We start from the raw sequence: 24766 nt of genomic DNA, 5'->3' as shown, positions 1-24766 counted from the left end.
CTCAAAAAATCTAAAATTAAATAAATAAATAAATAAATATACCCACCACCTCAAAACGTTGCTCATGCCCTCATGTCCTCCTACCCCTCCCAGGTCCCTCCCCTTGCCAGGCAACCACTGATCTGCTTTCTGACACTATAGTTTACATTTTCTAGAATTTGTACATCAGTGGAATTGTACAGTATGTGCTCTTTTTCGTCTAGCTTCTTTCACTGAGCATAATGAATTTGGGGATTCATCCACATTCTATCATGTATCAATAGTTCATTCCTTTTTATTGCTAAATAATATCCCACCATATGATATACCACAGATTCTTAATCCACTCCCCTGTTGATGGACATTTGTGGTGTTTCCAGTTTGGGCCTATGACAAAGCTGCTGGGGTCCTTCATGGGCAAGTATTTATGTAGACAAGTGAAGCTCATAACTCCTTAGGGGGCTGTGCTCACTTTCTTGGCAGCTCAGCAGCTGCCAAGACCAGATTCATCCTTTTCCCTCCCTGTAATTCAGCCGAGGATGAAACGGGCAGGCAGCATGCTTGAGTCTGAACCCTGCCCACCACTTGCAATGTGACCTTGTGCACCTCTTGGTATCCTGGCTTTCTTTATGTTCCTACCTCCATGGGTTGTGTGAGCATTCCATGACCGTATGAATCTGAAGCATTTGGTGCAATGCCCAGCACAATGTTCAGAAATAGTAGCTGTTCTCATTTTGCAGGCACCTCTGAGAAGATCTATACAATCTGGAATGGGCTTCCTCTAGAATCTCTGAGCAGTTACCCTAACCCTTTGAAGTGGCTCCATTTCAGAGAGGAGTAACTGAGTCCCAAAGCAAAGAGTGACTTGAGTAGGGTTGATCTTTAATTTGGGAGTGAATGCAGGCATGTCCTGATACCCAGCTATTTCCTATTTGGGTGATGGGCAGGGAGGAAGTCGGAATTTTCCAATTACTTCTCAGAGTGTCTCCTGGAGAGCCCTGAGAAGTAGCTCAGCACTTCTAACCAGAAGACTATGAGTAGTAGCTAACCAGAAAACTATGAGCCCCTAAGTGTTCCTACAAAACCACACTCATTTAGTCAGTTCCCCCGGGCTCAGCAACCTGGAAACCCCATAAAATCACAGTCAAATCAGGAGGGAAAGAGATAAGGGTAGGGAGGCTGCCTACCCTCCTCCCCTGCCCCACAGGGCTCTAAGTAGCCCAGAAAGGGGCTTCTGTGTGTCTTAGGCAAGCAGGTCGATCTCTGGAAGGTACTCACGCCATCTGGCATCTTTACAGACCAGGCCTCCGAACTCTGGCTCTGCCCCTTCCTAACTGTGTCAGGGTAGGCCAGGCTTGCCATGGCAACACACAACTTGTAAGTTCAGTGGTTTAACACAATGAAAGTTTATTTCTCATTTACACTCTATGAACAACATAGGTGTGAGGGTGCCAGAGTCTTAATGCTTCCGCTAGAGCTAACGCACATCAGTTCCGCCACGTTTTATTGGTTAAAGTTGTTCACATGTCCACAGCTAGCATCAAAGAAGAGTGAGAACATGCAGTCCTACCTTGTGCCAGAAGGCAGAGAGCCGGAAATATTTGGAGACAGCACTAATGACTACTACACTAGCCAAGTGACCTTTGAGCTCATTTCCTCTTCTGCAAAATGGGGACGAGAAGAGTATTTGCCTCATAGATTGTTGTGAGGATTAAAAGAGAAATGTTATGTAACACCCTTGGCACAGTGTGGCACACGGGTGAGGTTGAGGCCCGGGTATTTGTGTACAATGAGGACCCAGCATGCCCAGCCTCCCTCCTCCCCTGCAAACACTGACCCCGGACCCCGAGGCCCGTCACTGAGTGGTTAGCAGAGGATGGATAATTTTCCGCAAATCTGTCTTCTCCCACCCTCTGGATCTGACACTGACCACTTGCGCCAGGCAAACTTCATTGCCATAAACTATCCCCCGCCCACCCCCAACTTCATTCACACTCATGTGAGACTTCTTATCCCTCACGTGACTGCTTTATGACAAATCTGCCCTTCTGTCCAGTTAGAGGATAGGAGTCCATTGAAGAAGGGATAGAGAATCCAAGAGAAATGTGAAGGAAATTAACATCCATTTTTTGCTGAGCACTGTGCTGGATGCTTGACCCACGTTACCTCATTTAAACCTCATAATAGTCCTGTAATGAAGTGAGTGTGATTATCCTCATTTTGAGATGTGGGAGCTGATGCTTGGAGTAGTTACACACCGGCCCAGGGTTACATAGCTAGTCAGTTGCAGAGCTGGGATTTGAACCCAAAACTCTGGGACGCAGAAGACCACACTTCAGCTTCTGGGCTGTCTTTTGCTATTTCATTCAGACCTTTTTTGTTTGTTTGAGACAGAGTCTTGCTTTGTTCCCCAGGTTGGAGTACAGCGGTGCGATCTCAGCTCACTGAAATCTCCACCTCCTGGGTTCAACCGATTCTTGTGCCTCAGCCTCCTGAGTAGCTGGGATTACAGGCATGTGCCATCACATCTGGCTAAGTTTTGTATTTTTTAGTAGAGGTGAGGTTTTGCCATGTTGGCCAGGTTGGTCTCGGACTCCTGGCCTCAAGCAATCCAGCCGCCTCAGCCTCCCAAAGTGCTGGGATTACAGGCGTGAGCCTCCACACCTGGCCCAGACCTAACTTTTATCCAGGCTATAAACTCACCAACAGCCCAACCATAGATGTTTAGCCTTTGGGTTCTATTGTGCTGTTGTGGAACTGCCCTGCTTCTGGAGTACCGGGACTAGGCTTTTAGTCACTGCTCAGTCCCTATCTTACTGTGCAACTTTGGACAAGTCCTTTGACCTCTCTGGGCCTCAGTTTCTTCACAGAAAATGAAAGGGCTAGACTAAATTTCTCAGGTTCTTTCCATATCTAGGATTTGGTAACATTGAGAATTGCCCATAGCTCTTCCTGCCTTTGGCCCTCATACTGTATTAGAAAGCATCACAAAGTAGAAAGGTAGATAAAGATCCCACATTTGAAGTTATACAGAGCATTAATTAGACTCTCATTATTATTTGAAACTAAAAATAGTTTAAGATTGATGGTGTGTTTGTAATCCATAGCAGTTTTCTCCCTTCCTTGCTATTTATAACAACTCTGGTTTCCTCTGTAACTAAGTCTGTCTCCTCCTATAAAAGAGGAAGTCAGGCTAAGTCTGCTCCTGAGCTAAGATCTCCTGAGTCTGCACCCCAGGAGAGGCTCTCTAGAGCTCTGAGCTCCTGTTGCTGGGCAGAACTGGGCTCAGTCTCCAGGTGGGCATTGGAAGATGTGGCTGGACTATATGCCAGCAGGATGGGCTATGCCTGTTTTCCCATGGAACCATGCATAGCTGCTGGGGTGTGGCTGGGTATTAGGACTGGAGATCCAGAATGCTGTATCTTCCACTCCTATAACTTTTGCTTAATGCTTAGAGAGTTTTTGTAAATGCCAATGCCCAATGCTAACCCTGAAGAAGATAAAAGGAAACAGAACTCAAGTTCAGGCCACTTTTGGGAGACATTTCCAGGGCCTACAACTATCTCTTAGGTTTTTAATTTGTTCCTATAGGGTTGTTGTTGAGAGCTGAGTGTCCTGGGAAATCTGGGCATCCCAGATGGCTGCCCCAAGTTGCTGCCGGAGTATTTTAACTACAGTAGTGTGGGAGCTTCCTGCCTCAGAGAGTGCTCCCCACACCTCCCCCAGGTTCCCATCTGCCCAGACGCCCACAGCTCCTGTCAAGAGAAATGATGGAAGAAGCCCCAAGATACCTGGGGGAAGGGCCTCAGCTCAGGACAAGAGCTGGGGCTCCAACCTCAGTCCAATCAGGGAACTCTCAGGGCCACTCATGGTTGTGTGCATGTGTGTGTGTTTGCCTGTTTCTGTGAGACAGTGAGGAAAGATTTGGGGGTGGGGGAGATATGCACATGGGCAGCTAATCCTGAGAAACTTTGGGGTCTGGGAAGGGGGGAAAGAAAGAAGAAAAGCTGGAAGGGGATAGAGGTGGTGGGAGAGAGGCGGATGGGAAAAACCAAAGAGAGGAAGCAGTGGCTGTGCTGAAGCTGGACAGAGCCCGAAAAGGACAAGTCTTGTCCTAAACTTCCTCTGACCCACCTAACCTAAATCTCCCCACGCTGTGGTTTAAGCCTCTTTCCCACCTTGGTTCTCTGTCTAGCCTCTGAGCAGCAGAGTCCAGGAGTGACGTCGGGATGCTGGCTGCCCTGCTGCTTCCTGGCCCAGGAGGGAGCTACTTCTGAGTAGCCAAAGTCCTGAGGCTCTGACATTTAGGAGGCCTGAGTTTCCCACCCATGTGCATCCCTGCTTCCCCTGACTTGACACCCAGTGACCTGGAGGGATGCAGAGGGGGTGGGCAGCAGCTCTGGAGGCATTTCCCAGCAGTAGAACTGTGAGTCAGAAGGATCATCTACTATCGGAAGTCAGAGGGGACCTCCTGCAGGCAGGAAATCAGAGTTGGGCCCCAGAGAAGTCCAGAGATGAGTTGGCGGGAAATTAGCTCTTCAGAAAGCAACATTACCGTCCGGGAAGGCTGAACCTGGAGCCCGCTATGCCTACAGGAAAAGCCTGGGCCAGCCTAGCTCCCTTCTGCCTGGGCATCACCATCCCTTCCGCCTTGGCATCACCATCGCTTCCACCTTGGTGGTCATCTGGGAAGTCTGGAACAAGATATACAAGTTCAAATCCGGAGTCTGTTGCTTATATGCTGGAATTCATACATGTGAGGCTCAGTTTCCCCATCTGCAAAATTTAAAAAGAATAAGAAAGCCTATCTCACAAGGTTACAGGGATAAAATGAGAATATGTGCATAAAATACCTTGTGTAGGTGGTCCATATGTGTTAGTCTCCTCCCCACGTCTTATTTTGGTTGGAAGATGGGGAGGAATGTTGCAGGATCTGACTGCAACATTCTGCTAGCCTCCTGGTCCAGGAGAGGCGATCCCCTGGCCCCAGGGAGAGCTTCCTCTAGATTCAAATGCTAATAAAAGGTCCAGGATCCCACCAAGACCTCCTCTCCAGCCTCCATCCTGGGGGCACTGCTCGCAGTGCTCCTCCTCTTTGCCATGGGGATGAAAAGGGTGTGTTGATTGGCCCTTGAAATTTGCTCTTAAAATTATCTTTGGTTTTGATTTGACCTTAATAGGTCAAGCCAAACAGGGATCTGAGCTACTGCATGAAGCAGTTATTGCGGGGGGTAGTGGGTTGCGAGTGGAGGAGGGAAGGGGAGGAAGATGGCACCAACAGATGCATCCTCAGACCCCAGTCCACACCCTTGCCAAAATCTCTGACATGGTTTCATCATCTGAGGGTGATGTAAGAGGCCTGGAGTCAGACTCCCCTTGCTCCCCTCCCCCAGAGAGCCCCATCCACATCTGGAGCTGCAGCTGGGTCCTTCTCTTGGGCCCTTTCCAGGGGAGGGAGCTGGGTGAAGTGAGGGCAGCTGGTGAGGGGCCCTGTGAATGGCCCCAATGTTGGGAGGCAGGGGGCAGGGAAGAGGCCTCTGGGCTCAGAGGGAGGGAGGTGGACTGGGAAGGGAATTGTGACTTTGCAGCATTGGTCTCCTCCTCCATCCAGGCCCAGTGTTAAAGTCTCCATGGTCCTCCTTGTCCTTTATATCCATTCCTGCAGGCAGCTGCCCTCCTTCTTCCCTTCCCCACCCACTTCACCGCCCAGCCTCTCTACCCAGGTGCTCGGAACTGAGGGCCCCCTTTGTTCCTTCCTTTCCCCCAGGGCAGCTCAGGCCTCCCACACTGACCCTCTGGCCCTACTGCCACAACAAGCAGAGTGTGAGCCAGGCCCAGTGGGGTCATCTGTGGGTCATAAAGGTCAATGGGACAGTCGTCTAGCAGTAGGGAGGGGCTAGTCTTGGGCTAGGAGCCTGGCCAGGAATCAGCTAAAACACGAGCTTTAAAATGCTGCAGGGCGGGGGTGGGGGGAAATTTATTTAGGGGCTAGCAAGAACTCCCTTCAAGAAGGGTTGGCGAATTTACTGGAATAAATGCAGAAGGGAAGCTTTCCTGGCTCTTGTGAACTATAAACCGTCAATCGCTGTGAGATCCCCGGGAGACCAGGGTTCTTACCATGCTTACCCACGAACTCGCTCTGTGACCTTCGGTAGTTCCCCTCTTTAAATCTCAGTTTCTTCATTTATGAAATGAGGGTCCCATTGAAGCTTGAGGTTCTGCCACTCCAGGAGCCAAGGTTCTAACGTGGTCTGCGTCCCGCGCCTCCACCCCCCCATCCCACCCCCACCCTCCAATCCCGCCCCCTACCCCCAGCCACCCGTGGCCGCGAGCCAAGAGGTCCCTTTAAAGGCGCGAGTCCCGCCCCCGCTGCTCATTAGGGCTTTCGATTGGCGGCTCCCGGGCTGGGCGGGGCCCGGCGCGGGCTCGGGGCGGGCTCGGGGCGGGCTCGGTGCCGGATCGGCCCCCGCCCCCTTTGTTCGCGCTGCGGCGGGAGGTGACGGCCGGGTGGGAGGTGTGTGCGCGTGTGCCGCGCCGTAGGGAGCGGCGGGTCGCGCCGCCGGCTGTCAGCTAGCTCCGCGCCGCCGCCCGATGGCCCGAGGAGGCGCGCGGGCCCAGCCCCGGGGGGCCGGCCGCGGGTGAGCCCCTCGGCCTGCAGCCCGCGAGCATGTCACCTCCAGCCGCCGCCGCCGCAGCCTCCGCCAGCCGCGCCCGCGCCCCCGCCTCCCGCAGCCGCAGCCGCTGCCTTGGGCATTGGCCCCCAGACCCCCGCCTCTGATCCACGCCCAGACCCTAGAGCCAGAGGGCCATGGCCGGCCAGGGGGACTGCTGCGTCAAGGTGGCCGTCAGGTAGGGACCCGGGGCATGGAAGGGGCCTCGCGGAGAGGGCTCGGGCTTTGTCTCGCGTGGGCTTTGGGCGGGGGGCGCGGGCACCGCTCGGGCTGGAGCCTGCACTCCCGGGGGAGGGGCCGGCGTGGGACGGGATGGAGGGCGCCGCGCGCTGGCCAGGCTGCCGCCGGGGAGCAGCGACCCCGCGGACTACTGCAAGGTGGCTTTGTTTGGGTGGTAATTTTGGGTCCCTCTTGGGAGCCCTTAATGATCAGAAAATCGAATAAACAAGGAAATCCGGTATTTCACACCCAGCCCTGGCCCAGGCCGGAGCGTCTGTGTGTTTCCTCTTCGCCTCCCCACGAGGCTGCTGTCTCATACGGGTATACCAGAGGGAAATTTCCCCCTCATCCACGAGAGTCAGCTAGTTATGTGCTCTTGGTCCAGCTAGCAAAGGCAGCACACCCGCCCTGGGAGCCAGATCTGCAGACAAAGATCCGGTGCGGGGACCAACGAAAAACCTGGGATGATGCCTTGGCCTTCTGTGGGAAGTCAATGGCTTTCTGGGAGAATCCTGCCACTCCTGTCCCAAGAGGAGATGGGGCTAGGAAGGGAGGAAGAGGTGTATCTGAGGTGCTTCCCTCTGAGAGGGCAGGAGGGTGTGATGTGGATGCCCCATCCTCAGACACTCAGACAAAAATTGAGCAGGGGAGGGTTGCCTAGACTTATCTGGGGTTCCATTCTCAACAGCTCTGGGACTTGAGCCGGCAGAAATGAGACAGGGAGAGGACATGGCTGGGTGGGTTCTATTGGGAGGGGTACACAAAGGTGCAGGAGCAGGAAATGCTGTGAAATTGAGCCATCTGTGTTCTTTGTGCTGGGTGGAGACGCTTTACACCTCACCACCTCTCCCAGTTTTTGCTTTGGTTTTTTCTCTTTGAGAGGGGTGTATTGGCAGCAGCGTGCCAATCTGGGGCTGCTCACCAAGGCAGGGGTGTGGAAAGAACGTCTATCTCTGCCCCAGCCCTGTATGATGGAGGGGGCGGGGGATTGTCCAGGTCTAGGGTAGGTCTCTCAGGTCTCTAGATCCCTTGGGTCATATGTGACCCAGATTCCAGGGACCCGGGGAGGTTGCTCCTAGACGGAGTCAGAGATGGCAAGGAAAAAGCTTTCCTCTTCCTGCCCCAGGGCAGATGCCCCTCGCCACGGCCACCTGGCTGGCCCTCTGCAGCCCAGAGAGGAGCTGACACTGATCAGTGCTCAGCTGGAGGGAAGGAGATTGAGGCACCCCCACCCATGCACCCTAGGCAGCACTCAAGAATCACTTGAGAACAGCTTTCCTGGCCCTGAGCAGCCAGAGAGACAAAGAGGAGCCCTGCAGGTGCCTGGTGGGCTGGCTGGGGCGGGGCCAGGCTGCTGCTGGGGCTGACATTGCAGCAGGATCTTGTGGAGGTCGAGGGAGGGTTGCATGGCCGGGGGTGGGAGTGAGAAATGTAAATATGGCATCTGCAGCAGATTGGGAGAGTCCAAGAACACCATAAAAGGGAAATGAAGCTCTGGCCCCTCTGGCCCCCACCCATTGTGAACGAGGACTGGGAAGGAAGGGGCTTGGGGGTGCCCTTTCCACAGTGGGGGTTTCCTTTAGATTCCATCTTGCTGGAGAGAGCTAAACAAAGGCCCCCACCTCTGTTCAGGGTCTCCAGGCTGGACTGGGGTGAAAAGATGTGGGTCTCCCACCCGGGGAGCCTCATGGGATTGGCACAGTGAGGATAAGCTGATGTTCTCTTCCCACTGCCACCTCTAGAGGCTTCCCGGGACCCTTTCTGCAGAGAAGGGATCATGTCTGCCCTCTGCACCCAGTTCACGGCGATGTGTGTCATCTCTGGTTCCCAGTCAGATTGCCCTAAGTGGGGGCAAAGTTGCTGATCTGTATGGGGGGTGGGGCATTTGAGCATCAGAAGCAGTCTTGCAGGGTCTCCGGGAAGGTGAGGGCCCCACCCACCCCTCCCCTCCCACCCCAGCATGAGTGCCCAGCCCGGGCACACGCCAGACCTCAATGGGCAGCCGGCCGTGGAAGGCAGACGATGTCTGGACAGAACCCAGTTTCTAATCAGAGAGCTTAGGACTGAGCTGGGGCTGGGCTGGGCTGGGAAGGAGAGCAGATGGTGCCAGTGACGGGCTGTAGGGGGAGTTCTCCTTGTTTTTAGATCCTCTTCTACCCCTCCTCCCCTGCAGCACCCCCAGAAATCACTTCTCTCACCTGAAAGACTGGGTGGTGGGCTGCACTAGAGTAGAGCATTTATGGGAAGGGCAAGGCTTGTCCAGGGTCTAGTCCAACCCCAGGGCTCACTACCTCCTGCCAGGTCTGGCTGTCTTTCTGACTTTATGGAAGTCCTTTCTTGTATCCAACTGAAGTGCTTTCTGAATTTCCATGAGAATAACTTGTAGCGAGCCTGGAGTCCAACTCTTCAGACAAGGAAGACCAGGAATGAGACAGGCGTGGTCTGATGTGTGTGGGGGGGGGCGGGGGGGGGAGGAGAGAGGCCCCAGGACTATTAGACGAGGTGAGAAGTGCCAGGCCCAAGACTCTTGGCCTTGCAATCTGTTTGGGATGAGGAGATCGAAGCTGGCTGGCTGTGGAATGCTTCAGTGAAGGCCTGGGCTCCTGGAGAGCCGGAGGAGGAAACTTTCAGGACCTGGGTCTGGGGTAAGGGAAGAAGGTCCAGGGGTGAGCAGACCCCAAAAGCCCCACCTCGTGGCCTCCCCAGCTAGATGGAATCTGGCCCATCTGTCCCTGAACCCAGGCTACTCGGCTTTGCACCAAGGGATTCCCAGGCCGGCCTCTTCAGCCTGCCCTGTGATCCCTTTATCCATTAATCCCCTTGTACTGTAAAGATTCTCAGCTTCCTGGGCTGGACTAGAACTTGCCGTTACCTGGGGGAGGAGGTGTGTAACAAGGCTAGAGAGAGGTGGGGCGGAGCTGTGACCTGCCCCAGGCTACAGAGATACAGGCCTGACAAATGTGGGGAGAAAGGGGTAGCTGTTAAGAAATGCAAGTTGGCAAAATTAAAATTGGGGAAGGAAGCCAAGTCACATGGAAGTTTGTTTAAGACCCTTTCAAGTCCCCAGCTCTGAGCCCCCACCATGAGAGGAGACCTCGGTGTTGCCTAGCCCCCTCCCCTCTTATCTCTGCCTGGCTTCCCTAAGCTTCCTTCCTTTAGTCTGCTTGGCAGTGCTTGGCCGGCCCAGCATCCATCTGTTGAGACTACAGGGTTAAGTAGGGGATAGGGAGGGGTTTGGGGGGGGTGGCCCAAGGGACCCAAGGGACAATGTTAGATTGTACCCCTGCCCTCTCCCATTTGGGTTCTCTAGCTGCAGTTATTTCCCTAGTTCTAGGTTACTCTGAAATCTTGGTCAATGACTGTCTGAATTTTGAACCAAGAGCAGTGGTGGCTTGGGAGAGAAAGACTAAAGAAGATCGAAAAAACTGTAGGGGAATGGGCATTTGGGGTGCCTTCCGAGTCCCAAAGCCAGTCAGTGCCAATCAATGCCACCTGTGTCCAGTTCACAGCTCTCGGAAACTGAGGCCCATACAGGGCCTCATGTGGGCTGTGTGGAGACCTGAGAATCTTGGTGCTGGCCTCCTGCTGCAGAAATAGGGTTTATGTCATCATAAGGAAGTGGAGTGTAGTAACCACAGGCCCCGGAAACCTCCCCCTCCACCACCCAGCCTGACTGCCTGATTGGATCTCAGCTTTTGAAAACCTCCAAGTGGAGGTGGGGCGGGGCCCAGGCCGGGGCCAGGGAGGTGGCAGAGGTGATATGTGCCTGGCATGCTTATTTTGCAACCCTGGGGGCAAAGGGCAGAGCAGGAGCTGATGCAGTTCATCTACTGGCTGCGTCATGGGCGCCTTCCCTGTTTGTCTTTGTGGGCCTCAGTTTTACCCACTGGAAAATGGGAACAGCCACTGTGTTCTGGTTTGTTCATTTGTGAAGAGCAGTGGCTTGGAGAAAGACAGACATAAAATCTTTGGAGGGAATAAAACGCAGAGTAGATTCCTGAGGAATTGAATATAAATAAAATGTTTTTTAAAAAATAGGCCCTAGGCCAGGCGCAGTGGCTCATGACTGTAATTCCAGCACTTTAGGATGCCGAGGCAGGTGGATCACAAGGTCAGGAGTTTAAGACCAGCCTGACCAATATGGGGAAACACCGTCTCTGCTAAAAATATAAAAATTAGATGGGCATGGTGGCATGCGCCTGTAGTCCCAGCTACTCAGGAGGCTGAGACAGGAGAATCACTTGAACCTGGGAGGTGGAGGTTGCAGTGAGCCGAGATTGTGTCACTGCACTCCAGCCTGGGTGACTAAGCAAGACTCCGTCTCAAAGATAAAATAAAATAAAATAGGCCCTAATGTAAGTGCACCTAAGAGATGTCTCTGTAGTTTAAGCTTCAGTGAACTATTTAGTAAATTGAATTTACCCCCAATCCTTTGATTAATATATTAATTTAGAGCAGAATGCACGGTGTGATGGAGAGGAGTATGAACCGGGAGGTAGCTAAGCACTATAATGTATTGAACACTTACAGTGCCTGCAGCATCCTATTCAACTGGCCAGGTGACTGATGTTATTCCCATCATATACATGCGCAAACACAGGTGGTACATGGAGGAGGCTGGATTTAAACTCGGTATTCTCAGTTGTGAACACATGCTCTTCATGCAGCTCTAGGCTGCCTCCTAATTGAGGTGGTAATTAGCTGTGTTCTTGAAGTCTCTATGCCTCAGTTTCTTCAAATGCTTTACTACATGCAGTGGCCGTAAACATGAATGTGGGAAAGTGAAAATGGGAAGGCACATGGTGCTGTGCAGATGTGTGGCAGGGCTGAGGCTGTCCAGATTCTCCGGTATGGGATTGCTTAGCAGCATGGGACTGCCTGGCACCACCATGGTCCTAGCTCCTAAATCCGTGCTGTCATCATTTGTGTTTGGGGAGCTTCTCCCGCCACACTCTCCCTTTCTTAGATTGCTGCAGCCATCCCTGGCATGTGTCTTCCTGCCTGAATTCCACCTTGGCACTCTCTCAGGAAGGATATTCTGGGGGCAGCCAAGTCTTTTGCTGGCCCCCCACCTCACACACACCAAAGGGCAGAACCCAATGTGTGCGGGGTCTCCTAGCCTTTCATTTTACCCTCTAGAAAGTATTGAGAACATTGAGGAGGAAAGCAATGTCATCTGTGCCGCTCCCTCTTAGAACAGCCGGAGGGGCACTGAGAGGGCCCTGGGCTAGGTGGTGGTTGGAGGTTGCTTCCCTGCCATGAGGGAAGCTGGATTGGAATGGCTCTTCCTTGGCCACAGAGATCCACCCCTCGATCCCTATGTGAAGCTCCAGGGCAGGCGGCAGCAGTGTTGGCTGCAGTGCCCTGTTTCTGGAGGACTTTCTCTCACCTCCAGCTGCTCTGGGGTATGGAAAGACGATCATGCTGCCATCCCATCCCCAAATGCCCGAGTGTCTATCCCTCTGCCTTCCTGAGGTGAAGCCCCCTGTCCTTTATGAAGGCTGGTCTGGTCCCACCTGAGGCTGACTTAAGGTGCACCCAGGAGAGCTATCCTGCATATAGTGTGGGCAGGGGGCCAGGGCTAGTGCGGTGGGGAGAGGCTCGCTGCCCTCCACAGCCAGCCTCCTGTTGCTCTGCATTCCTCAGCAGGGAAGCATCCCCAGGGCCCAGTCCCCACTGGCCGTCCCCCACCAGATGCAGATGCCGATGCCGTCACAGCTCTGGGCTCTGGGTGAAGCCTGACTCTGCAGCATCTCCTGTCTCTGGGGAGGTCATGGGAAACCCCTGCCAGATGCCCTGAGATGGGGGTGGGACAGGGAGAGTGGCGATGTAGCACAGCTGAGCAGTACTTCCCTGGGCTGGGCTCACCCTCTTCCCAGGCCCCAGAGATGGAGGAGCTTGACCCTGGCCCAGGAAGTTCCTGGCTCCTGCTCACAGCCAGGCTTGTGCGGCCAATGGCAGGCTGGGGATATATCCAACTCAGGACAGGGTCTGGCTCCCCTTCTCTCAGCCCCTCCTGCATATCCCTGCTCCCTGGCTTCTGATATTTCACCCCAGTCTCCTTGCTGGCCTGATTCCTCCGCACGGCTGAGATCCTGATGCCCTGGAGGGCCATAGACAACAGGACTCTCAAGGTGCCTCATGGCAGGCACCCCCTCCCCTGTTAGCCTGCCTGACCCTTGGCATTACTCAGAAGCCAGTGGCCAAGACCCTAGGAAGAACTGAAAGAGTAACGTCAAGGACACTCAAGAGGAGGGGGTGGGGTCAGAGTCCTGAACCCCAAGCATTCCAAGCTGACACCCCAAGGCCTCCTGTAGGTTTTCCTGGAGTATCACACGGGAATGTGATTGGGGGCAGAAATCAGGCAGAGAGGGTTGACAGACCGCTGTCACCATGCCGACCAAGGCCTCCTAAACCCATGCCCTTTGGCCGCATAATACAAAGCCTTCTTGTTTGGGGGTTCAGAGTCCTGAGGGCAGTCTCAGGAGGGCTGACCTGGGGAAGGGTCTGAGAGGCCAGGAGAGGGACAAAGGGGAGGGCAACAAGACCCTTCGGCTGTCACAGAGCTCTGATGGCACTGCCCCCAATAGTGCTGGGCTCTCCCCACACCTTACCCCTGCAGCTAAAAGGGCAAGCACCCCAAATTGGATCTTGCCACCCTGTTTTATAGAAGACTGGCCTCTATGGGAAGATGCTTTGTCTGGGCTAAGTCAGCTAAAAGCCCCCCGGGGTGTCTGGGAGCCAGACTCCCCTGAGAGCAGGGATTTTGCTTCAGCTGCCTTCCCCAGAACTGGCAGGCTGCCACGGGGAGGAGGAGAGGAGGCTCATTAAAGTGGGGGTGTAGACGTCCTCTTTCTGCCACAGAGGAAAGCCGCCTTCCTCTGACAGGGAGGCAGCCTCCTGGGTTCCTGACTCCGTCCTTCTCCCTGCTCCAGGCTTCAGCTTTCTTAAGCATGAAACAGGGAAAACGCTTTCCCAGCAGACAGCTTGTGGTACTGCTGGCAGCTGTCGGTAGGATCAGTCCGGGAGATTCTCTGAAGGGATCGTTTTTCTCCAAGCCAACCTCTTTCCCGCCCTGGTGCAGAGCTGCTTGGTGAATGCTTCAGGATTGGGCACCGGCAGGTTTGGTTGGAATTTCGTCTCCACCATTACAAATTGTGTGACTTTGAGCTTGCTAAATTTCACCTGCTGAGTTTTAGTAACATGGGGCGCATATCCCCGCTTCACAGGGTTGTCTTAACACATTACATGTGTTCATGTACATAAAGGAGCTTGGCACATAGGCTCTCACAAAGTATTAGGTAGTGTGTGTCCTCATCAGAAAAGACCTAGGTGGTGAAGAACACATAGAACAAGGCAAGAGGGATATCAATGACGAATGATTTCTGAGGAAGAAGACTCCACAGACCCCTCCAGCCTCTCCTCTCCCAGCCTTAATCATCTTTGCAAGGAGGAAGTTCTTTTTGCTAGCTTATCTAAATCCCTCCTGCTACTGCTGAGTTCCCTTTTGATCTTTCCCTGTCACTGACGGGGAAGAGCTGGTGCCTGGTAAGTCACCACATAGCTAAGTGACCCCTGTGTGCCAGGCAGACTAGCCATCACCGGGCTTCTCTCTGTGTCGCCTCCATACACTCACACATCCACCACAGAGGATGCAAAAGCTTAGCTCTGCTCTGCCCTGCTGCCCAGTCTGGAGCCAGGCATGCCAATTGGAGGCTGGGCACAAGCAGAGGTCATGGAATCAGGGCAAACATTGCTTTTCCCCTTAGGCTTGCTGACTTTGCAGTCCCTCCCTGGGCTGTCTTACCAGCTTCTAGGAGCTCCTTTTCAAGATTCCAGAAAAGAATCAGGGGTCTTATAGGAGAAAAGAGCAGGTATGCTTTTAGCCCCCTGGGGCTTTTTCTGAAGGGACTAACATTTTGGCCATCTGGAAAGGTGATTCTAGTCCAGCTCTCTGGTTCTTCTCAAAGCCTTTGAGGTAGGGAAGAGGGTGTCTGCCAGCCTAAAAGTCCCTGAAGTGCAGATTACACACAAGTGGGCAGCTGCGAGCATGCCAGTTCTCCCCAGATTTCCCCTGGATTGAATCTTCAGGGCTGATGGCTAATAAAGGTGAAAACCTTTTTACATATTAGCTATGTGACCTTGAGCCGAGTTATCAGTTTCTCTGAGCCCTCATTTGTAAATTAAGGGCAAAAATACCCACCTTAGAACTAAATGATATAATGTAATGACCTAACATGTGCAAAGCACCTTAGATAGTGTCTGTGAGAGGCAGTCTTGGCTCTATAAATGTGTTGGTGGTAACTAATTGAGGAAGTTTAGTAAGCCAAGTGTGATGGTGTTACCATTACTAGCAAGGAAAAGGCATCAGGAATCACAGATCATGCACCATAGTTGTAAGAAATTCTTGGATTCTGGTTAGCTGTTTTAATACCATAGCCTGTGACCTCGCATCAGTGAGAAGACAGACCCTTCAAGTGGAAAGAACCTGGGACTGCACCAATGGGGACCTCAGTGTAAAGATTTGGGGGTAGCTTAGTTAGGAGTCAAGGGAGGCACCCTAGCCAGCTGATTGGGTGGGACTGACCTCACCTAAGAAGCTGAGCCAACCCCTAGGAGCCTAAGGTCACTGGGCAGAGCTCCTGGGAGGGCTGATTGGTGGGCTTTGTGTGATGTCATTAAGGACGAGGTTGGGGATGTGGCCCAGCTAGCGCCATCCTCCCCCTCCTAAGCCGCGGGATACTGTGCGGGATACTGTGCGGGGCTCCCGGCACGTGCCCGGATGTGCCCAGTCGGTACCCTTTGCAGTTTTCTCTCCTTGGCAGTCTCTCAGCATACCCCTGAGCTGCCTCCTCCCTGTCTCCTCTGTCCTCCCCTTCCGCCCCGTCCTCCTGGCTCCTCTAAGAGCTGAGGATCCGCTGAGCTCAGCTCTTCCTGCAGCTCTGCGCTCCAGGCTCGCAGCCTTTGTCCCGCTTCCACCGCAGGCACCCAGCGGGTCAGGGGCAGGGGGTGGGGGTCAGCCTGGGAGGAGGGGGCTCTCCAGCCGCCCGCACGTCCCTGGCCTCCGCGTGCGCGTTTCTCCCCGGGTGGGGGACAGCTTCCCACATCACACCCGCTCCTGCTCAATTGTGAACAGAGGAAGCTCAGCAACTTTGCTGCCTGTGCCAGATCCTGCCCTGAAAAGCTCCGGGCCCTTTCTCCTCGCTCTGGCGCCCGCTCTACCCGCCGCTCAGCCTCTGGATTGCCAAGTGGCAAATAGGCCCGGCTCTGTTCTGGGAGATTCCGGGGGCCTTTCTGAGTGGGGCTGTCCAGCCGGCCCTCCCTCCTGGCAGAACCTTGAGAAGGGATGGGAGGAAGACTGGAGGGGTGGGGCCTGGAATGAGATGCCCTCCAGGTACCCTGGACAGAAATGACACTAGATGTTTGGGCAGCAAACTTTTACTGATAGAAACAGGCAGCTGGCCCGTGGGCCACAATTTGCTAATTTGATTTTTAAAATACTGCACTAAGTTGTAATTTATCTTGATTACTGAGGTTCTTCCCTGCCTCCTTAAATTCTGTACTGAGGGTGAATGCCTCACCCTAGTCCTGGCTCTGGTCCACAGCCTCTAGGGCCTGTATTTTACTTGGAAGACCCTAAAGGCCACATGCAGTGGCTCATGCCTGTAATCCCAGCACTTTGTGAGGCCAAGGCAGGAGGATCACCTAAGCACAAGAGTTTGAGACAAGCCAGGGCAACATAGTGAGACCCTGTCTCTGCAAAAACATTTTAAAAAGGAAGACCTTAGAGAACCTTGACCCCCCTCCCATGTCCCCAGGGAGGAAAAGGACTGTTAGGTGGTACCCATCCTTGCCACGCTGCTTCTTCCTTCTGCTTATCTGGGGCCAAGTGGGCCACTGTCGCTTTGAGGGCAGCCCACAGAAGTGACCTCACCAAGGGTGGGGTCGGGAGAAGAGGCTGCTGGAGGGCTGGGCAATGGAGTTCTTAGAAAGTTGAAAGTGGGAACAGACCTTCTAGATAACCTAGAAGGAAGCAGTGGCTCATAAACCACAAGAGAGTCAGGGCAGAGGCTTGGCAAGGACCCTGGTCTCTTGTTTCCCAGCCCTCTTGTCTCCTATTTGTGGGGCATCAGTTTGAATTTGCCACTAGGCAGGGTGTGGTGAAGAGTGAACCCAGGATGACTGAGACAGTGTCTGCCACTGCCAAACTGGGAGCGCTCAAAGGTAGGGCAAGCCTGATGCCCAGCCCTGCACATATGTGAGCAGACATGCAGGACTCCTTCTAGAGAGCCCCCTGGCTCTGATGGAGGTGGTGTGGGATGAAGTTTATTTAGCGATTTTAGGATTAAGAGTTTTCAGCTGGGCATGGTAGCGCACACCTATAATCCCACTTTGGGAGGCTGAGGTGGGAGAATTGCTTGAGCTCAGGAGTTCGAGACAGACCTGGGCAACATGGCAAAACATCTCTATAAAAAATAGAAAAATTAGATGGGCATGGTGGTACATGCCTGTAGTCCCAGCTACTTGGGAGGCTGAGGTGGGAGGAGGAGCCCAGGAACCTGAGCCCAGGAGGCTGAGGCTGCAGTGAACCATGATTGCGCCACTGGATTCCACCCTGGAGCAACAAAGTGAGACCCTGTCTCAAAACCATACATACATGCATACATGCATACATACATACATACATGCATACATACATACATACATACATAGAGTTTTCTGACAGAAAGCAGCTTGAGGAGTGGAAGGGCATTCAGTCAGCCACATCAGGAGTTGATGCCCAACTTCGCTGTATTTACTGTGTGTGTGGCTTAACCACTTCAAGTCTCAACCTTCCTTGCTGGAGAATGGGGATTTAAATCCTCAGGTCATAGCATCACTTAAACGAGGTAACCTGTGGAGGTGCCTGACCCAGCGCTAGCACATGGAGAGCATCCCTGATATCTTAGCTTTCCTTTGCTTCCATTTCCATTTATTCATTCAGTCAGTCCAACACTCTCTCCCTCTTCCAGGTAAGTTGCTTTGGGAATTGGTGACTCAACCAGGGTCCATGCCCCCTGTCTCCCAGCCAGTGTCAGTTTCTCTGGGTGACACTGCTCAGACATGCTCACCTGCACCCTGGCAAAGTAGTCTGGTGCTAAGAGCTGACCAGCATTGGGCAGATGTCTCTTTCTGACCACAAAGACCCTCACCTCAGGATGTGTTGGGTCAAAAAAGGGTCCCAGGGTGAATGCCCAACTGACCCCGCAACTCCTGGACCCTAAAACCCTGGGTCTCCTCCTCTATATCCTCCCCGCCAGACTGTTCTGCCCACTCTCTTGATCCTGGCAGGCAGCCTCCCCAGGGGGTCAGGGGGCTGATTGCTGAAGCAGAAGCTGCCCCTCCGTTGAAGGGCTCTGACAAGCAGGGCTGTTGCTCCCCCTCCCCTGCTCCACTGTCTCCAGGGATGATGATTCGATTTTCTCCAATCGCCAGCATTGCCATCTGCCTACAGTAATTAAATGGTATTTGAACTGAATCCAGAAATCCCACTTCAGGCAGCCACGTGGTAGGGAAGCTGTCTTCAGGAGCTGGTGCTAGCCAGCAGAGCTGGAGGGTCCTCAGAGGCTGCCCAGGCCAGGCCCTTGGTTTACCTAGGAATACCTGGATGCCCTGAGAGGAAGTGCTTCATCTTGGGCCCCACAAGCCCACAGGCAGAGCCAGGTCTGAGAGCCAGATTCCTGTTTAGTACCTGTGTACAATGCCATGCTCCTCCTTCTAAGGTTGCTCCTGCTCTCTCTCCCTGCACATGTGAGATGTTCTTTCCCCCTGGCACTCTGAACCCTGGTCCTTAGAGACAGTGTAGCATAAGACACTGAAAGGGCAGTGCATGCAGACTGCATAGGTTCAAGCCTTTGATCTGCTCCTGACTGTCTGTGACCTGTGACTCTGGCTGTGTGCCATCTCAGCTTCCTCATCCATACATGAGGGTCATAATCCTCACCTCCCAGTGTTGTGAGGACCAAGAGTTAATCTATGGCAGTGTTTAGATGCTGCCTGGCATAGAGTGAGTGCTCAGTGTATGTCCACTGCCATTATTAGCAGTAGAGGTAGAAGTAGAGGTGGGAGCCTTGCTGACCCTGAGCTCTTACTGGAGACTGGAGTTTCTGGTCTGGAGGTCCAGACGGATGAGCAAGAATCAGCCATTCTCTTCCCAGGCAGAAAAGCCAATTCAACTGGGAGACGAAGAAGCTGGGCTCCCATTCCAATCTGGGTGAGACAGCTAGATAAATGTGGTGACCTCCTTTGGGCTTCCATCCCTTTTAGAGGAGAGCCATTGACCTATGAGGACCTGTTCACACCTTGGAAACACTTCTGAAGAAGGCCCAGACTCCCATCTGTGGGTACGAACCGGGCCTGGTGTTGCTTACCCCCGATGTCTCCCTGCTGGGCTTTCCCCACTTCCCCAGTCCCCAGTCCCTTGCTGTGGAAATGCAGGCAACAGGCTCAGGTGAGCACCTTCCCCAGCCTACAGCTCTGAGTGGGCCTTGGGGGCTGGGGTAGCTGGGGACAGACAGGATGGCGACTTGCAGGCCCTAGACTCTGTGGCTAGGCGCCTCTGGGCCCAGGATGGGTGCTGGCTTGGCCCCTGGCATTGTTTCTTCTCTTGGTGAGTGTTGGCTTAGGGAGAGGAGGCCTGACAAGTAGCTCATTGTGAGTGCCTGCTGATGGACTGGCTTGTGTGAGCCCATGGGCATGAAAGCCTAACCCCCAGCCCCTTTTACTTTAGGGAGTTGGGGTGGGGGTGGTGCTTTCTGCCAATCCCTGTGCACGCATGCTTGCTGACTCCTGCTTGGTTGCCATGGGAACCTTGTCGTGGTGATGGCTGCTTGGGAGAGAGAGGAAGGGGTGGCTGGATGGAGACAGTTGTGTCAATGGCTGCCTCCTCACTCAGTCCTGATGCTACTTTTATTCCTCTTTACAGGGAAGCCTGCCAGAATCTGGGTTGGGAGCACACCCCAGGCTAGCCTGGTATCCTTTTTAGAGGTCCCTGCCCTTCACAGGGGAACCTGGGACTTGACCTGGTCAGCCCCAGCTCTGCAGGTCTGGCCCCTCCACTCCTGGAAAGGAAGCAGAGCTCAGACCTGAGAATGTCTACCAGGCTCTGGCATCTGGGAAGGGTGCTCCTGGTCTGGTGTCAGGGAGGGGAGCTCCTGGCCTCCTGCTTGCAGCCCCGATAGGCATTGGCAGAGGCTCTGGCCTTCTCTAGGACTTAGTCCTGGCTCTGGGAATGTGGCCCAGAGCTGTGGAAGCATCCAGTTCCTTCTCTTCCCCACCCTGGCCCTGTGCTTTGCCTCCCCAGCAGTGGACAAGCTGCCTTCTCTCCCCTGATGAGATGCTAATTTCTAGGGCTTCCGGTCCAATCAGGAGTATGTGCTTTTATGTCACACAGACCTGGACATGGCGCCATCACTTTCCGTTGTACCCCCTTGGGCAGGGTCATTTAAACTCTCTCAGCTTCAGTTTTCTCATCTGTAAAATTAGGCAAATAATAGGTACCTCACAAGTTTATAGTGAAGAGTACGTGAATTAATTTATGGAAAGTACTTTGAACACAGATCTGATATATACTGAATGCTCAATAAATGTTAACAACTGCTGTTTTGATGATGTTGATATTGTTATTACTATCGTATTACAAAAGTTGCCCATTTCCTCTGGGGGCACCTAAGCTTCCTTCCTTTTCCTCTGGCTCATAGGGGAAGTGGCAGTTTGGCAGGCAGTGTGAGGGAGGGGCCTGTGGCAGCCCCCTTCCGGCTGGGCCTGACCCAGGGCTCTCTCCATCCTGGGCAGGATCCGGCCCCAGCTGTCAAAGGAGAAGATTGAGGGCTGTCACATCTGTACCTCTGTTACCCCGGGAGAGCCCCAGGTCCTGCTGGGGAAGGACAAGGCCTTCACCTATGACTTTGTCTTCGACCTGGACACCTGGCAAGAACAGATCTATTCCACCTGTGTGAGCAAGCTCATCGAGGGCTGCTTCGAGGGCTATAATGCCACGGTGCTGGCCTATGGGCAGGTAAGCCATCTTCACGCCCACCTATGGCCGCTCCAGCCTCGGTCTCCCTGCATCCAATGGAGAGAAAGCTCCACCTTCAGAGCAGCTGAGACACAGCCTCAGGTTTTGTCTATTGTCTAAGGAGGCCGCTGCACCGCTGGTTAGCAGAGGGAGGGCTGTCAGTCAGTGATTTCCCCAGAGTGTGGCTTCAGGACCAAGAGAGCAGCAGGGGAACCAGGCTGGGAGGTAGATGAGCTAAGGGGATTTGGCCCAGGTACAGGGCTTGCTGGTGTCCCCAAAGGATGTGGGGTTACACCCTCCTATCTTTGCCAATGCAGACAGGGGCCGGGAAGACGTACACCATGGGCACTGGCTTTGACATGGCAACGTCGGAGGAGGAGCAGGGCATCATTCCGAGGGCCATCGCACACCTCTTTGGGGGCATTGCGGAGCGCAAGCGTCGGGCACAGGAGCAGGGCATGGCTGGACCTGAGTTCAAAGTCAGCGCCCAGTTTCTGGAGGTACTGTGGCCCCATAGGGCGGGCAGGTGGGAGGCTTGGTGGACGACAGGGCCATGGAAGCCGGGCCTTCCTCCAGTGCAGTGGAATGAGCCCAGGGAACCATGGGGGCATCTCCGGGTGATAAGTTCCTGCTACTGAAAGAATCCAAGCATGGGCTGGAGGACTACTCAGTGGGACACTCAAAACAGGTTCCTGCATCAGATGGAGCTTGAGTCGATGACCTGTATGATCCCTTCACACCCTGACAGGTTCTAGCTCTGACACTGATTAGCCTTGTGACCTTGGGCTAGTCATTGACCACACTGAGCCTCATCTGCAAAATGGGGTGATACCTGTTTCCTTAGGGTTTTGTGAGGACCCTGGTGCTCTCGCTTCCTTCTGGCCTTCTCTGGGTTCCCTCTCTGCCTCAGGGCAGCCTGTCCTGCCCCTTTGTGGCTCAGATGTTTCCTGGCCCGCTGAGTTTTCTCTTACCCCAGGGCAGAAAGGTCCTCCAGGAAAGGTCTTTCTGTGCACCTGGCCTTTCCTGTCTCTGGGAGAATGTCAGGCTCAGACTGTGGCAGCCAGGGAGGGGCTTTCAGTGGGGAGCAGGGGGTCTCTGCGCTCTTGACCATTGGGCCTATGCTGAGCCCCCACTCAGTAAGGGCGCTTATCCCATAAACCCTGCTGCTCTGATTGTCCAGGTCGCCTTCTGAGGGAAGCATGTGGCCTTGGCCCTCTCCAGGCCTTCCCCAGCGCCAGCCCCTGCCTACCACAACACAGCTGCTCCCTCTTGGGCACACAGGTGGTGGCTTGTCCTCTAGGGTATCCTGCATTTTAGAATTCGGAGGTTTTCTTTGCCGCTCTGGACTTTTGCTTCTGATAAATGGACTGCCTATGTGTGTGTGACTGTGTGTTCGTATCTGTGTGTGTGTGACATCTGTCTGTATGTGTGTGTCTCTGTGTCTTGTGTGTCTCTGTGTGTGTGTGTGTGTCTATGTGTCTGTGTGCACATCTTTGTGTATGTTTGTCTATGTGTGTCTGTGTGTGTGCATCTGTGTATGTATGTGTCTGTGTATGTGTGTCTATGTGTCTCTGTGCATGTGCATCTGTGTCTGTGTGTGTGCCTGTGTGTGTGTCTATGTGTCTCTATGTGTGCGCGTCTGTGTGTGTGTGTGTGTGTGTGTGTGTCTGTGTGTCTGTGTGTGTGTGTGTGTCTGTGTGTGTCTCTGTGTGTGTGTGTGTCTCTGTGTGTGTCTGTGTGTGTGTGTGTCTGTGTGTGTGTGTGTGTCTGTGTGTGTGTGTGTGTGTGTCTGTGTGTGTGTGTGTCTGTGTGTCTGTGTGTGTCTCTGTGTGTGTCTCTGTGTGTGTCTCTGTGTGTGTCTGTGTGTGTGTGTGTGTGTGTGTCTGTGTGTGTGTCTCTGTGTCTGTGTGTGTCTGTGTGTCTCTGTGTGTGTGTGTGTGTGTGTGTGTCTGTGTGTGTGTCTCTGTGTCTGTGTGTGTCTGTGTGTCTCTGTGTGTGTCTCTGTGTGTGTGTGTGTGTCTGTGTGTGTGTGTGTATCTCTGTGTCTGTGTGTGGGTGTCTGTGTGTGTGTCTCTGTGTCTGTGTGTGTCTCTGTGTGTGTGTGTGCGTCTGTGTGTGTGTCTGTGTGTCTGTGTGTCTGTGTGTGTCTGTGTGTCTGCATCTGTGTATCTCTGTGTCTGTGTGTGGGTGTCTGTGTATGTGTGTCTGTGTTCATGTCCATGTCTGTGTCTTGCTGCTTGTGTATCTCAATAAGCTTCTCTCTCACATCTCTTTGTTTTTGTCCCTTCCCTGTCCTGTTGCCATGGAGAAGCCCTGAAGAGCAGGTTCCTAGAAAATCAGTTCCATAGGGTGAACCACAAGATGTCAAATGATAGAGTGTGTCTACCCCAACACATACAGACAGACGTAGGCCCCCATCTGCACCATCCTTTCTGTCTCCTCTTCCCCATTCATGTGGTGTATTTTTGTCCCTTTAGGGCTGTCAGAGGCCCGGATGTCAGAGGGCTGCAGTCTCCCCTTTAGTCCCACAGCATTTTCTTGACTGCTGCCCTAGCTGCCCCCATCCCTTATTCCACTCCCCAGCCCTAGCTCCCTGCCTGCTGAACATCCCAGATCTTCAGCAGGTGACACTTTCCCTGCCAGCAGTTCCAAACACAGGAATCTCCTTGGCTGAGACCACCTGAAATGGGGTGACTGCTCCTGGCCAGGCCCCCTTCCCACGATGGTCTCACGAGGCCCTCTCCAGAACACTGGGCCACAGTGGCATGCTCTCCATGCCCACCTGCTGGCAAGCATAGGGCAAGGCACACAGGTGTGTTCCTCCCCTTTGAGAGCTTGTCGTCACATCAGAGACAGTCAGGGCCAGGGCATGGCTCCCCTGGTCTCCACTGAGCTCTGTCTCTGCCCTCCCTCATCTGGAATCACATCCCCATCTACTCTTTCCCAGACCAGGAATACAACAGGATCTGCTCAAATTGTGGCCACATCTTCCTCATCTCCTACATCTGGGACCCGTGTGCCTTTGTCCTCTTTTGGTCCTTAGCCCCTGCTGTGACCGACCTGCTGGCTGCTGGTTCCTTGGGGATGAGGAACAGTGTGCAGCCTCCAGCTAGTTCTGCCCAGGGCCCAGCTGCCTCCTGCCCCTGTCCTGCAGAAAGGCCATGGGATTCAGAACCCAGAGGGGACCCACAGCCTCAGTTTCCACATCTGTAAAACAGAGATGGTTTATAGGCATGTGGCAGCCACCTAGGGCCCCACTGCATGTTCTATGAATTCAGCTGTTTCCTTCCTGCACAGCTCTACAATGAGGAGATCCTTGACCTGTTTGACAGCACCCGTGACCCTGACGCCCGCCACCGCAGGTCCAACATCAAGATCCATGAGGACGCGAACGGTGGCATCTACACCACCGGCGTCACTTCTCGCCTCATCCACTCCCAGGAGGAGGTGAGCATCTGCTGGAGGTCTGGAGCAGGCCCAGGGCATCCTGAAAGGGCAGGGACTGGCACCACGGTAATCCCAAGCCCTCACTTCTGCTTCTGTTTCCAGCTGATCCAGTGCCTGAAGCAGGGGGCCCTGTCCCGCACCACAGCCAGCACCCAGATGAACGTGCAGAGCTCACGCTCCCATGCCATCTTTACCATCCACCTGTGCCAGATGCGCATGTGCACCCAGCCCGACCTGGTGAGGAGCCTGCAGGGGCCCAGGAGCCAGCTTGCTACAAGGGTATCCCAGGAAGGGCAAGATGAGGAGCCACAGATTCAGAGACAGCAAACCAGATTGAGGCTGGCCTCTGCCATTTGTTGATTTTCGTATTTTTCTTGAGCCTCAGTTGCCCGAT

General features: G+C 53.8%; 1 protein-coding gene and 1 long non-coding RNA gene across 10 annotated transcripts in view; one reads left to right on the top strand and one right to left on the bottom strand.

The window, feature by feature from the left end:
* Positions 1-1361: 1361 nt before the first annotated feature.
* LOC102131292 (uncharacterized) lies at positions 1362-6300 on the bottom strand. Of its 2 annotated transcripts, none has more exons than XR_006698983.3 (2): positions 6097-6300; positions 1362-4755 (listed from the first exon to the last, which is right to left on the bottom strand). It is a non-coding gene; the product is annotated as an uncharacterized lncRNA (long non-coding RNA). The 2 variants fall into 2 exon arrangements; XR_012431190.1 differs by having other exon boundaries at positions 1362-4673.
* Positions 6301-6456: 156 nt separating this feature from the next.
* The window catches only part of KIF21B (kinesin family member 21B), a 54560-nt gene continuing 36250 nt past the window's right edge, over positions 6457-24766 (top strand). For 4 of the 8 annotated variants that reach the window (XM_045394646.2, XM_074032227.1, XM_045394644.2 and 1 more), the window contains exons 1-6: positions 6457-6828; positions 19176-19359; positions 20703-20925; positions 21243-21425; positions 24223-24372; positions 24475-24609. In XM_045394646.2, coding sequence (XP_045250581.2) covers positions 19193-19359; positions 20703-20925; positions 21243-21425; positions 24223-24372; positions 24475-24609 — 858 coding nt within the window. In that variant the 5' untranslated portion in view covers positions 6457-6828; positions 19176-19192. The remainder of the gene's footprint in view (positions 6829-19175; positions 19360-20702; positions 20926-21242; positions 21426-24222; positions 24373-24474; positions 24610-24766) is intronic. The other 4 variants (XM_005540370.3, XM_005540369.4, XM_074032240.1 and 1 more) reach the window with 2 other exon arrangements.

This window comes from Macaca fascicularis, chromosome 1 (assembly GCF_037993035.2).
Source record: "Macaca fascicularis isolate 582-1 chromosome 1, T2T-MFA8v1.1".
NCBI lineage: Eukaryota > Metazoa > Chordata > Mammalia > Primates > Cercopithecidae > Macaca > Macaca fascicularis.
The sequence above is the reverse complement of the archived record's forward strand: the minus strand, read 5'-3'. Positions and strand labels throughout refer to the sequence as shown.